General features: G+C 51.0%; 1 protein-coding gene across 2 annotated transcripts in view; it reads left to right on the top strand.

Moving 5' to 3' along the window:
* The window catches only part of epn3b (epsin 3b), an 18,819-nt gene extending 9,696 nt beyond the window's left edge, over positions 1 to 9,123 (top strand). Inside the window, exons 3-10 of one of the 2 annotated variants that reach the window (XM_061231797.1) lie at positions 232 to 309; positions 858 to 947; positions 1,519 to 1,605; positions 2,641 to 2,758; positions 3,930 to 4,112; positions 4,945 to 5,046; positions 5,659 to 5,889; positions 8,807 to 9,123. In XM_061231797.1, coding sequence (XP_061087781.1) covers positions 232 to 309; positions 858 to 947; positions 1,519 to 1,605; positions 2,641 to 2,758; positions 3,930 to 4,112; positions 4,945 to 5,046; positions 5,659 to 5,889; positions 8,807 to 9,123 — 1,206 coding nt within the window. The remainder of the gene's footprint in view (positions 1 to 231; positions 310 to 857; positions 948 to 1,518; positions 1,606 to 2,640; positions 2,759 to 3,929; positions 4,113 to 4,944; positions 5,047 to 5,658; positions 5,890 to 8,806) is intronic. The other variant, XM_061231798.1, reaches the window with a different exon arrangement.
* The last annotated feature ends 5,660 nt before the right edge of the window (positions 9,124 to 14,783 follow it).

Genomic DNA, 14,783 nt, shown 5'->3' with positions numbered 1-14,783 from the left:
TTTTTTTTAAAGTACCACTGCCACCTTGTGGTGGAAACGGAAAGCTGCACCTGAAGCCGTGCCATCCTGCATTGTGTGATCAGCGCTTCGCTCGCTGGGCCAGGATTGACTCTGTTTCCTCGCCTGTGCAGCCCTCAACACTATCCCCTGATTGGTTGACTTCTAACCCGCCCCCTATCTTCCCCCCCCCCCAATCCCACCACCCCGCCCCCCTTCCTCCCCTCCTTCTAGCCCCCCCCTCGCCCGGAAATGGACGAGCAGACGCAGCTCGAGGTCGCCCTCTACCTGAGCAAGGAGCAGCTGCAGCAGGTACCGGAGATCCGGGAGGCCCGTCCGCGGCCGGAGCCTAGCAACCGCGCGGCCGGAGCCTAGCAACCGCGCGGCTTCCCAGTCTGCGCTTCCTAACATCAAGCCCTTTCTCCTTCTAGCGCAATAACACGGCAACCTTCACCCCCTTCTCCCCTCCTCTCCCCCTCTCTCCCAGCCATTATCACCTCCCAACAGCATGGCCACTGGCAACCTCTCCTGTCTGACCAATCAGACGGGATCCTCACCTGCCGCTGACCAATAACACGGCAGCAATAACACTTGTCCCAAACCCCGCCTGCCCGCCGCCCCCACCACACTAACCAGTAGCGCTGAGTCTGCACTTCTCCGCTAGCAGCGCTAAAGTGGGAGTGTCACCTCTGCACTGGTAACAGCACAACTGCTAACTGCAGTGGGGTTATTTTGATTGGCTGAAGTGGTGAGGGGCCTCCAGTGCTTGGCCAGCCAGGATTCTCTAAACTCCTCTTAACTCCTCCCCTTTTATTTTGCCAACACCCTCCCCCCCCCCACCTCTCTCCGTCCCTTTGTAGCCAGCCCCGCCCCCTCCCGTTGCCCTGGAGATGGATGAGGACATGCAGCTCCAGATAGCCTTGAGTCTCAGCAAAGAGGAGCACGAGCAGGTACTGAGCCCGGGGTTCCCCACGGCGCCCCCCTGGGGCCAAACAGGTTGGGGCCACTCTCTACAGGCCCCACGCTATGTCCTCCGGCTAACTCTTTCTGTGCTTACAGCACCTTCCAGAGCTTAATGGCTTCAGCTCCTCCTTTTTCTAACCACTTCCCCTCTTCTTTCTCTCCTCACTTTTATTGTCCTGCTATCCTAGACGTACTAATTTAAACACACGTGCGCACACACACACACACACTCACAGTCTTCCGTGTTTTTAAAATGCTTCCCCCTCACATTATCTCCTCTTTTCTAGATTGCGGGGTCTGTCATTCTCTCCGTTTCTCTCCCTCCCTCCCACTGCCAGGTCAGCGCGGTGGAGCAGCCGTCTGTCTGAGCTGGCCCTGAGCACTCATTCTCTCCTTCCCTCCTGCAGAAACTCTTCTTTCTTTCCTTTCCCCGCGGCTGGTAGTGTCTCAAATCTGTGCTGAATACCGTGTGTGTGTGAGTGAGTGTGTGTGTATGTGCGCGTGTGTGCACTCCTCTCAGACTGTCTCTGCTGTCCGTCCGTCTGTCTGTCCATGCAGGAGCAGCGTAGTCGTCAGGGAGACGAGTCTCTGCTGCAGAAAGCTCTGGAGGAGAGCAGGAGGGAGAGTGAGAGTGGGACGGGGGAGGTGAGAGACACCAGCGCAATCCCCAAACACCCCCAAACGCCCCCAAACGCCCTCACACACCCCCAAACACCCTCACACACCCCCAAATGTCCCCAAACACCCTCACACACCCCCAAGCACCCTCAAATGCCCCCAAACACCCTCAAACGCCCCCAAACACACCCAAACGCCCCCAAACAACCTCACACACCCTCACACGCCCCCAAACACCCTCACACACCCCCAAACGCCCCCCTGCCACACGCAGTCCCACCCCCAAACACCCTCACACAGTCCCCCCCAAACACCCCCCTGCCCCACGCAGTCCCCCCCCCCAAAACACCTGCCTGCCCCACGCAGTCCCACCCTTCCCCCCCCTGTCCACTACACCTGGACTACACCAGACACACACACACAGACACAGACACAGACACAGACACACACACACAGACACACACACACACACACACACACAGACACAGACACACACACAGACACACACACGCACGCACGCACACAGACACACACACGCACGCACACACAGACACACACACACACACACACACAGACACAGACACACACACAGACACACACACGCACGCACGCACGCACACAGACACACACACACACACACAGACACACACACACACACACACACAGACACACACACACACACAGACACAGACACACACACAGACACACACACGCACGCACGCACACAGACACACACACGCACGCACACACACACACAGACACACACACACACACACAGACACACACACACACACAGACACACACACGCACGCACGCACACAGACACACACACGCACGCACACACACACACAGACACACACACACACACACACACACAGACACACACACACACACAGACACAGACACACACACAGACACACACACGCACGCACGCACACAGACACACACACGCACGCACACACACACACAGACACACACACACACACACACACACAAATGAACACGATGATGGACCGCAGTGACTCTGGTAAGTAACCCGTGTAACGCTCTGCCCCTCGTCAGTCGGCCATGATGGACCTGGTGGACATTTTCGGGCCGGTCTCTGCTGCGTCCCCTTCTGACGATCCCTGGGACGCCCCGCCCACCACCCTGACGACCTCTGACCCCTGGGACTCTGTGGGTAAGCATGATCAGTACGGTGTACACACACACACACACTCACACACACTTTCTCTCTCTCTCACACACACACAGTCTCTCTCTCTCTCACACACACACACTTTCTCTCTCACGCACACACTTTCTCTCTCTCACGCACACAGTCTCTCTCTATCTCCCTCTCTCTCACCCACACATGCGCGCACACACACACACACACACGGAAGTCCGTATTAATAGGAGAGCCCTGGTTCAGTCATTAGCAGCAGGAAAGACTCCTCTGTGCACTGTTTCTCATTCCATCTCATCACTTAATTAGCTCAGCTTTTACTGGCCTCTTAATTTAATACAGAGTGCTTGTCTCCAGGCCTCCTCGGCGGCCTGTATATACGTTAAGAGACTGTGTCACTCTAAAGAAGGAAGCACGTGATTGGATCACTGTTCAGAACCTGCGACTCACTGGGATCTGAAACGGAAGGTTGTGGGTTCGAATCCCGGCCGCTGAAGTACCTTTACGCATTATGTCTGGGGCTTTTGTTTGACATAATATTCATGCAGTCCTGCAATCCCACTGTCTTACAGTCTTGCGTCCTTATTGCCAAGGTGTGTGCATATACAGAGATCCACATTAATGAGCCATCAACACAAGTATCTTTTCTTAGACTATGATTTAAACTGTACTATAAACTACCCCTGGATGTGTACCGCCTTGTGGAAACTGCAACTTTGAACCAGGGACTAATTTCCATGAAATATTATTCTGTCTGCCTCTCTGTCTCTCTCCCCCTCACTCTCTCTCTGTCTGCCTCTGTCTCTTGCTCCCCCTCCCCTCTCTCTCTCCCTCCCCCCTTACTCTTTTTCTCTGTCTGCTTCTCTCTCCATCCCCTCCTCTTTGTCTCTCCCCCTCACTCTTTTTCTCTCTCTGCTTCTCTCTCCATCCCCTCTCTCTCTCTCGCTCCATCCCCCCTCTCTCTCTCCCTCTCTCCCTGTCTCTCTCTCTCTCCCTCTCTCTCCCCCCTCTCTCTCTCCCCCCCTCTCTCTCTCCCTCCCTGTCTCTCTCTCCCTCCCTCCCTCCCTGTCTCTCTCTCCCTCCCTCCCTCCCTGTCTCTCTCTCCCTCCCTCCCTCCCTCCCTGTCTCTCTCTCCCTCCCTCCCTGTCTCTCCCCCCCTCTCTCTCTCTCTCTCTCTCTCTAGCGGGAGCTCGCTCCACCACTCCGGTGATTGGCAGTCCGTGGATGGCCCCCCCAGGCTCCAGTAGCCCCTCCCAGCCCTGGGGTCTCGCACACGCTCAGTCCGATCCCTGGGATGCTCCGCCCACCGCCCCGAGCCCCAACCTAGCCAGCCAATCGTGGAGCTCCCCTGCCCATCCTGACACAGGCAAGGGCTACACACACACACACACACACACACACACAGTACTGTAGCACTTGCCACAGGTCTTGTGGTCGTGTATTATGTGCACTCTTTTGTTTTAACTCCATGGTTGATTGTGGGTGTAACATTTACATTTACATTTTAGTCATTTGGCATTTAATCCAAAGCCACTAACAAGTGCATAGGTTCTTCCACAAGTGTAAGATTTGATTAGATTTTATTATATCCCCCGAGAAGGCGGCATGGATGGTGCAGTGGGTATCACTGCTGCCTCACAGCAAGGAGGTCCTGGGTTTGAATCCCCGTCAGCCAGGGCGTTTGCATGTTCTCCCCGTGTATGCATGGGTTTCCTCCGGGTACTCCGGTTTCCTCCCACAGTCCAAATAACAAGCAGGTTAGGCTGATTGGAGTCTAAATTGCCCGTAGGTATGAGTGTATGAGTGTATGAGTGTGTGAGTGAATGGTGTGTGTGCCCTGCGATGGACTGGCAACCTGTCCAGGGTGTATTCCTGCCTTTCACCCAATGTATGCTGGGATAGGCTCCAGCCCCCCTGTGACCCTGTTCAGGATAAGCGAGTTAGGATAATGGATGATGAATGAATGAATCCCCCGAGAGGGAAGATTAATTGGGCCACCGCACGCCAGAACACACACATGAACAAACACAGACACTGTGCTCATTAAGGAACGAAACAAACGGGTCAAAACAGGTCAAAACAGGTCAGAACCTGGAGGTCTGTTTTCCTTCATAGGTCAGGTCACTAAGTGGACTTGTAGTCTCTGTGGTGTTCCACTGCAGGCTTCACGTCTATGGTGTTTCTCTGGTGTTTTTTAGGTGCACCTGGGATAGACCCCTTCTCCCTCCCAGCTGAGAATGCAGAGCAGCTGGACGGCATCTCCCCCAGAGTCTTCACCCCGCGCTCAGGAAGCCCTACAGGTGGGTATCTATCCATCCATCCATCCATCCATCCATCTACCATCTATCCATGCATATCCAATCATCTCCACACTCAACCTATCCATCATCCATCTACACACTCAACCTATCCATCCATCTACCATATCCCTCTATCCATGCATATCCATTCATCTACAAACTCAACCTATCCATCCATCCGACCATCCACCCAGTTACCATATCCATCTATCCATGCATATCCATTCATCTATAAACTCAACCTATCCATTGTCCATCTACACACTCAACCTATCCACCCACCCACCCACCCATCCATACATACATATCCATCTGCACTCAGCCCATCCATCCACCCAAATTCATCCATCCAGCCATCCATACTGTACATAAATGCATATATCTAGCTATCTATCTGTCAATCTATCTGAATACACTCTTTCACCCCTCTTTCTAATTCTTTCCCTTTATCCTCCTCTCTCTCCGTCTCTCTCCCTCCCTCATCTTCCCTCTCACAAAACGTGGATGGTGCAGATTGTGAAAGCAGTGTTGTTCGGGGAGGGGATTTGTGGACAGACCTGGGATTTGGGTTTACCGCGCTCACATGCCCCTCCCCTGTCCTCTGTACCTCAGACGCAGACCCGTTTGGGGAGGGGGGCAGGGCGGGGCAGGTGAACGGCCGGAGGGAGGGCAGCCCGGAGCTCTTTGACCTGTCCCGTCTCGGGGAGACCCTTCGAGTGCCCAGCCCGCGCACCTGCCGCACCCCTGAGGCCTTCCTGGGGCCCACGGCCGCCTCGCTGGTCAACCTGGACGCGCTGATCCCCCCCAACCCCCCCACCAAAAACAAGAACCCCTTCCTCTCAGGTGAGTGTGCCTCTCTGGGCGTGGTCAGGCGGTGTGGTCAGGCACCGTGGACAGGTGGTGTGGTCAGGAACCATGGTCAGGTGGTGTGGCCAGGCACCATGGTCAGGCGGTGTGGTCAGGAACCATGGTCAGGCGGCGTGGTCAGGTGGTGTGGTCAGGTGGTGTGGTCAGGAACCATGGTCAGGCGGCGTGGTCAGGTGGTGTGGTCAGGTGGTGTGGTCAGGCACCGTGGACAGGTGGTGTGGTCAGGAACCATGGTCAGGTGGTGTGGCCAGGCACCATGGTCAGGCGGTGTGGTCAGGAACCATGGTCAGGCATCATGGTCAGGTGGTGTGGTCAGGTTGTGTGGTCAGACTGTAGCAGCGTTTACTGTACATCCTGCCCTTTAACTCTCAGGCCAGAGCCAGACACCAGACTTATTTAGACTCAAAATTACTCCCAACACTGTAAACTCCTCCTTCCACTCCTAAATATTTGATCTTAAAATAATTGTTTTTAAAATTCGAAGTAATCGAATTGTAAGCAAATGCACAGTTTGTGACATTTTCTTCGCAGAAACCCCCCTGCCAGACAGCAGGCAGGTGCTGGTGCCCAGGTGTGCCTGTGTTCCTCTCTCCTCACTGGCACGCTATTCAGCATCTGAATGACCAAGGCTTTGATATGAGTCGCTCAATCATGCTTATGATAGCTTATGATGTGGCTCTAACTGGCAGTTCTAGGAAGTGGAAGACTTTGGGATTTCTGGTGTTAACGTGTCAGGAATCCCTCACTGGTGAGGATTCAAACCTGGGCCGTGGTGGTGAGAGCACTGAAGCCTCACCACTGGACCACTGCCAGGCTTGAGTAACGGGCGTGAATCCAAAACCAGAGCACACTTTACTTAGAGAATCAGGTCGGGAGCACCAAGATGCTAGGCTAAAAATCTGAGGGTCACAAGGCACTAAGGAAATACAAACACACAAACGAATGTACATTCGAAGACTGGGTAATGGGAGGACAAAAAATGGAAGAACTTAAATATACAGATGTGCCAAGGCACAGGTGTGATCAACAACAGACAGGTGAAGACAATTATGGATGGAATTATCTTGAACATTGGTGTGAGTGCCAAGGGGAGCGGAGGCGATGTCTCCCTCTGGTGGCCCGTGGAGGAATGGACTGGAACCCTCACATAAAGGAATATTTCACTTTGGTACAACACATTACATTACATTACATTACAGGCATTTGGCAGACGCTCTTATCCAGAGTGACGTACAAGTACAAGGAAGTGCAAATCAAACCCAGGGACAAGTGAGGAGTTCCGAGTCCTTGGATGATCACAAAGATGCAACTTGAGGCCTTCAAGAGAACAAATTACTTGTACAAAAGTACAAATAAAAAGTTTAAATAAGCTATAACTTGAGAATGAGCTACAATTAACAATAATTAAATAAATCTCATTTTCTTTCTTGCACCCTCTCTCCCTCCCCCTCTCTCTGTCTCCCTGTCTCCCTCTCCTCCTCTCCCTGTCCCCTATTATCTCTCAATTAAGTTAAATAATAACTTATTGGCATGAGTGGATATAACAACATTTCCAAAGCAATTACACTCAAATTCACAATAACAGAGAAGACACGATTAATACAGTATATTGGACAAAATAATCATAAATTAACAAATAAACAAGTAAATAACCAAAGCCAAACATACAGACGGCACGAATACAGACGATAATAAAAGCACTGTCGCTTTGGATAAAAGCATCTGCTTAATGTAAGGTAATGTAATGCGTCACTGGTTGTCCCTCATTTTGTGGCAGGAGGCCACAGATCTTTCAGGCAATGCCACACATTATGTTGTCTCCCGCATTATGTAGGGGAGGTTTTCAGGATTATATGTGGATAACATTTTGCCTGTGACGGCTCGGTTCTATAGCCAGGCTGTGCCCTCTGAGTCTGTACATTGTCTCTGCTTTTCTTCATTTGTTATCAGTCACCATGGGCAGCTATTCTGCCACGATGTGCTGTCACTTTAGGGCTCAATACCATTCATGCTTGTGCTGAGTTTTTGTGGTTCTGTTTTGTTTCGTTTTCATTTAATTCACGGGCAAGCTGAATTTCCTGTGGAGCTGATTTTGAAGTCGAGAAAAGTCTAATTAGTTACTAATTCTATGGTATGTTTTCCAAGGCTGTAATCTCTCCCTCTCTCCCTCCCTCCCCTCCACTCTCTCACTCCCTCTCTCTCTCTCTCTCCCCTCCCCTCCTCTCCCTCCCTCCTCTCCCTCTCGCTCCCTCCCCTCCTCTCTCTCACTCCCTCTCCCTCTCTCTCCCTCTCCCTCCCCTCCTCCCTCTCCCTCCCCTCCCTCCCCCCCTCCCCTCCTCTCTCTCACTGCCTTTCCCTCTCTCTCCCTCTCCCTCCCCTCTCCCTCTCTCTTTCTCTCCCTCTCTCTCCCCCCCTTCTCTCTCTCCCTCTCCCTCCCCTCCTCTCCCTCTCCCTCCTCTCCCTCCCCTCCTCCTCTCCCTCCCCTCCCTCTCTCCCTCCCCTCCTCTCTCTCACTCCCGCTCCCTCCCCCTCCCCTCCTCTCTCTCACTCCCTCCCTCTCCCTCCCCTCCTCTCCCCCTCTCCCCTCCTCTCTCCTCTCCCCTCCTCTCCCCTCATCCCCTCCTCCCCTCCTCTCCCTCCCCTCCTCTCTCTCACTCCCTCTCCCTCCCCCCCTCCCCTCATCTCTCCCTCCCCTCTCTCCCTCTCCCCTCCTCTCCCTCCCCCCTCCTCTCCCTCTCCCCTCTTCTCTCTCTCTCCCCTCCTCTCCCTCTCTCTCCCTCTCCCCTCCTCTCTCTCACTCCCCCCCTCTCTCTCACTCCCCCTCTCTCTCTCCCTCCCCTCCTCTCCTCCCCTCTCCTCTCCTCCCCTCTCCTCTCCTCTCTCTCTCCCCCAGGTCTGAGTGCTCCCTCGCCCACCAACCCTTTCCACAGCGAGCAGCCGCGCCTCACGCTGAACCAGATGCGCCCGAGCTCCACCTCCCCGCTGCCCCCCGCGGCCCTGCCCTACAGCGCCTCCCTGCCCCTGCCCCTCAGCCACCAGCCGCCGGCCCTGCCCTCCTCCTTCACCCAGCCCGCGCGCGGCCTCCAGGAGCTGCAGCCCGCGGCCCCGCCCGGCCTGCTGGAGATGCCCACCAACCTGCCTCAGCCGCTGCTGCCCCTCTCGCCCGCCCCCCCGGGGGCGGAGTCCCACGCCCACAACCCCTTCCTGTGAGGCCCGCTGACTGCGCCGCTCCCCGGGGCCCCCTTTTCCGGAAACTTCCTGACCTCAGACCGCGCCGGAGCCGGAGACACGGGCCCGCCGCCCCGCCCTCTGCCCCCCGCCCGGCCTGGACACGCCCAGCCTTCGCCTGGCCCCCTGCCCTGCCAGAACTGGGAGGCTTTTTATTTGTTTTTAAGATTTTAATCCCTTTAATTCCTGAGCATCCATCTCTCTTTACACACCTTATGCCATACTGTAAGCTGTGTGTGTGTGTGTGTGTGTGTGTGTGTGTTTGTGTTAGGGGTGTGATCAGTTAAACGCAAACCAGCGTTTAACTCAAAGCGGAGTTTACAAAAGAATTACAAACCGATAACCAACTCTTTTTTTTTTTTTTTGTGCTGAAGCTGAAATGGTAAACTCAGTTTAAAAATAGATGGTCGTATGGACAAAATGTACCACTCCCAATATCCCCTTCCAAGTATCTAATGTGAGTTGCTGCTAGAATAGCCTCACCTCTGAATTAGCCAGAACAAAGCCTTTCACATGCTTTATGGACGGACAGTTGTATATGACCAGCTTGACATACCAGCTACCAGCTGTTTCAAAACATAGCTTGAACTGGTCAAACCATGTTGAGTATGGAGCTGGTCTAACTGGTCAACCAGCAACCAGCTGTTTCAAAACCTTGCTTGAGCTGTTTTTTTTCAGCAGGGAGATTGTGTGGCTGTGCATTACTTCTTCTCAGGCTGTTTACATTCTCGACTACCAATCGACAAGCTAGTTATAGCTAGCAATCCTTGGGGTTAAGAATGCTAAGACAAGGCAATTGAATGCTGTAAGTATGATAGTTATCAAAGAATGTCTGTGTGTTTTAAATCTGTAGCTGTGCTCCACTTATGGTTTTATTGTCAGTCATTTATTTAGGTTCATCGAAGACATGTTTTGTTCAACCACGTTGGCAAGAGCGAGTGCCTCAGAACTCGCCAATGCAAACGTTTCTTTTCATTTCCCAATTAGGCAATTATCTGACATACAATGTTGAAATTGAAATGTTCCATTGCGGCCCCTAGTGGTTGTAAGCAGTATTGGTTACACGGTTAAACGTTGGGATGGTATGCGTTTACAAAACCTAGTGTGTGTGTGTGTTTATGCGTGTATGCGAGTGTGCTGTACGTGCGTGTGTGTGTGTGTGTTTATGCGTGTATACTGAACGTTCGGGAGTGTGTGTGTGTGTGTGTGTGTGTGTGTGTGCGCACGCGCGTGTGTGCTTGCATCACCCTATGCTCAGAGCCATGGCAGCCTTCCTGTGTGCTTCTCAAAAGTGGAGGAAGGTTCCAGAGAAGTGAAGCAACTGGTGCCCGCCTTGGCCCCTACCCGGCCTGCCCTGCACACTCTCCCCTCATAACTGTGACTCCCGCGGACCAGCACTAAACAACAGACTGAACCCGCGCAGATATCCTGTCACTCACCTGTCTGAAACTCACCTGTCATCTCCACGCTGTTCTTTTTCTTTTTATTGCGTCTTTACTGGAGGGGGTGGGGCACGTGATCCCCAACCGAGCTGGCTGCATCCCCAGTCTCACCGACAGACCCACAATGCAGTGCGGGCCGGGGGGCCGGCCAGCAGAGCCTCTCGGCCAATGAAACGCTGCGTCGCCTCCGCTCGTCTCGGAGACCAGGGCCGGGGAGGACAGGAGGACACGTGAATGCCGACGGACTAACGGACGAACAGTAGATTTCTGCCGCGGCGTCGTTTCCATGGCGAGGACGTTCAGGGTCGGGGGTGCGCGAGAGCCGGCGAGTGGAGTGGACTAGTAACCCTGGGAAACGCACCGATTATTCACCATCGATATAAATCCATAAAAAAGAGATGAGATCTAAATAAATAAAAAAATATGAAATGGAGTTGCCTTTTATGTTTGTTTTTCTTTCTCCCGCTCTCTGTTGCAGTCGTGATTCGAACCATCCGCGTCAACTTTGTGCATCGTTTGTTATTTCTTAAAAGCACAAACTCCCGAGGCTTCTTTATCTCAGAATACAGAATATCCTCATCAAGGCCCTACAAAACAGGAATGCTAAATTAGCTGGATAACTGCACAGAGTAAAACCCGGAACAGCTCTTTTTACTTTTTAGTTCGTGCTCCAGATTTGGGAGGGCCCTGGGATTTCACACAGACATCCGTTTTGGTCACTGGAACAGCATTCACTTCCTCGTCACATTGAGTTGTGCCTTGCTTCCCCCTGCTGTCCAGTTGTGGTATTGCATTTGCTTGTCATTGTTGTTGTTGTTGGAACCTTGAATTGTTGCGGAGAACACAGTGAGCTTTTTGAGATGGCGTGTGCGTGTGTGCGTGCGTGCGTCCCGTTTGTGGCAGACGTACTGCAGGTCTGCACTCACTGTGGGGAAGAGGGTGAAGGTATCAGAGCGAAACGGGAAGATGAGTGTGTACTCTGTGCAATCACCTCGGTCCAGGTACAGAGGATCATACGGTCCGCGCTTTGCGATAAATAAGGGGATGACGGAAGAATTTTGGACTGAACATGACACTTGGTGTTCCGAGGGTGATGTCATTTTTTTGAAAGTGGAAGGAGGAAGGTTCATTGCACTCTTGGGACACAGGGCCATGTTCCGATTGGCTGATGGGGCAGAGGCTATTGTGATGTAATCCTAGAAGGTGAGGTCACTTGGTGTGGAGTTGGAGTAGATTGACTCGGTTCTGATGAGAAATAAATCCGTAAAGCAATGTATATTCTCTTATGTAGAATTAGCTTTTATGTTACGGTTTACTTACACCAAATCTTGAAATAAGTAAAATGGTCTCACCTCATTGGCAATATTTGTAGATTTTTTAAAACAAAAAATAATATTGAATATAGTCTAAATATAAGACTAAAAGAGTTTATTTTTTATTTTTCTGGCAACATCATACCTTTCTATTGTGTTTCTTTTTTGTATCAAAGCTCTAATTTTCAGTTTTGTTTGTCGACTGAGACATAGCTTTATCCTGCCCTCACCTGCCTGTTTCTCTGGAGACTCCATAATTCCATTCTTATTATTTTTATTTGATTTACTTGGATAACAATAACTTGGCAAATAAATGTGTAAAGAATCTAAGGTGGCCCAGGTGCAGTAGTAAATGCTAATAGTGATGTTTACAGGATTCATACAGAATGTACAACAAGTATCGGGTACAGGAGAAGGAAAAAATCGCGTGGTGGACTTGATTGGACTGGTTGTATGTTCAGTTTCAGGGAAGGGAGAGCTGGTTTGTTTCGTCTTGCCGCATCGCTCCAGGTTTTGCATCCGCACTGGTCGAAAAGTTCACTTTGGCACTGTGGCAGCAGGTCGAGCCCCTGTAGTAGAGCCCGGGAACAGAGCTTTTTATACATTTTAGTGTTTCTGCCAGTTAAACTCAAATCATTTCAGTGTAGGTGAGTGTAAACAAACCGGTTCGCTAATCTATTTTGGCTAACAAACATTACTGCCTAACGTTAGCTTAGCGGATAACATTACATCACGTTATTGCCAGAGTGGCTTGCATTTGACTGGCGCTCGTCTGATGAAAAGCTAATTTTCGAAACAATTAAGGGTTGTGTGTAATTGTACTGGGTTCTGACAGCCAGAGCACGTATAATCTGGTCGAAAAGGGACGGTTTCTACTTTTTTGGAATTACCCGTTTAGCGAACTGCTTCGGTAAAACGTTTCCGACCTGGAGCGCACACATGAATCACGTGGCCACATCCCATGAGCTGCAGCGTTAGTTCTAAGAGACATCCTGGTGAGCTGGCCTACCAAACCTCCCCATAAGGGGGGTGTTTTTGACCTCTCTATTTTGGTTTTGGGTTAATATACCCTCTATAAAAGTCTCCCTTCCATAAAGAAGGACCCTGCATAACAGACATGAAAATATCGAAAGGCTTTCTCAAACGCACACAAACTGTCTCAAGCAGGTGGTAGTTTTGAAGCTAGAGAACAGATTTACATTTCAGGGTTAGTTTGCCGATAGGGAACCTGCACACACACGCATGCGGGGCTGATTCTGGAGCCCGGGGGGGCCTCAGCAGAAAATGCCCCATGGGGCCATCTGACCGACTTCCTCTGTCGCTGTGTTACCCAAATCTTCTAAAACTAAAACTCGGCCCTCAGGGCCCCCCAAATGCTCAGGCCCCGGGCAGCCTCCTGCCTTGCCTGTTCATGAGCGCACATTCCCTATGAATATTCCTAATGCTTTACTCAAGGGGTTTCCTGCTACACAAATGAACCCTTTAAGGTCTAAGATCACAAGGGGAAAGAAATGTTTTGGAAGAGCTGCTAGCTGGTGATTTCAAGCTGGTCTAGCTGGATTTTACCGCAGGGATGTGATTAGAATGTTCTTCACTGAACATTCTAATGCTAATGTAATAGCCTGCTGGTATTTTACAACACTGGAGTTCTAGAAAACTGAGTTGGAATGTATAAAAAACAGTATGCACTCTAAACATGGTTAAAGGCTTTGTAGCATTTCACAATGTACATTTATCTGATATCTGGTCATAAACCCACCTGCCCCAATGTTTTGGGAGGATCACTGTCAATGGAATAGGCACTTTCTGGTTCAAACACTGACGCTTAATTTTGTTCCATTTCTCCTTGGCGAAGGAACTGTCACTATTACATCCCAATAGTCTTTCCTCCCATTAGTTTACATAACTGCCTCGACCCACGCACTTTTACTTCTGAACAGTAAATGTTACAAAATCATGTCAGCATGTCTTTGGTTGTGCAATAATTGCCCTTTTTTTTGAGGATAACGGTCGATGTGTCATCCAGGAGGAGTGTAGGTTGTGTGGCTGCATGCTGGCTCTTGTTTGGAGACAAACCTCCTGATGTTCCAACGCAAGCACGGCTCCTGGTAGCTTCAAATGAGGGTGGCCACGTTCACTCTTACCTTATGGAGCACAACTTAAAATGGCTGACGGTGAAATATCAATGTTAGCGTTTACCGAAAATTACTATGGCGATCTCAGTGTAGGCCTGCCATATCTAAGCGTACTTTCTGCATGTAGCACAGTGCTGCTCTCTGTAAGTTTGTTATCTTACTCAAGGGCAGTGATGATCAAGTCTAGATTTCAGTGTCTAGTTCAACTTGTAGTTCAGTTTCCCTTTTTTCATGAGTGGGGTATTTTACTCCGTAGTTGCAATAACAAATTTCAAATTATGGTTGCTATATTGGAGTGTGCCAAATGTAAATTCAGGGTTGCCACATCTTAGAAGAAGATATACTTTTTTAAACCCCGTGGGTAATGTGTCCTCAGCATTTGACCCATTGTAGTTACTTAGGAGCAGTGGATAGTTGTGTGGGGTTAAGGGTCTTGATCAAGGGCCCAACAGATGTTTTGTGGCTAAACCAGGGCTTGAACCACCGACCTTCCAGGTCCGAGTCATGTAACTTAGACACAAGGCTATAGGCTACCCCACGAGTGGAGTGTTTCACCATGGGGTTGCTATATCTGTGTGCCCTCACCAAGGGATTGCTTTCAGCACGGGGGTTTTAGCCTGTACTCCACAGACTGTACCGCATGATCGTGTTGTTTTGGGGTGCGGTTGCTATATTGGACAGTACTTATTGTTCCATCTGTTTTGAGCTGTAGGGTGTGGAGCCGGTGACATCAGGAGAATAAAGGACTGCAG

This window comes from Conger conger, chromosome 2 (assembly GCF_963514075.1).
Source record: "Conger conger chromosome 2, fConCon1.1, whole genome shotgun sequence".
Lineage (NCBI taxonomy): Eukaryota > Metazoa > Chordata > Actinopteri > Anguilliformes > Congridae > Conger > Conger conger.
Note: the sequence above shows the minus strand (reverse complement) of the source record. Positions and strands in the feature narration are given on the sequence as shown.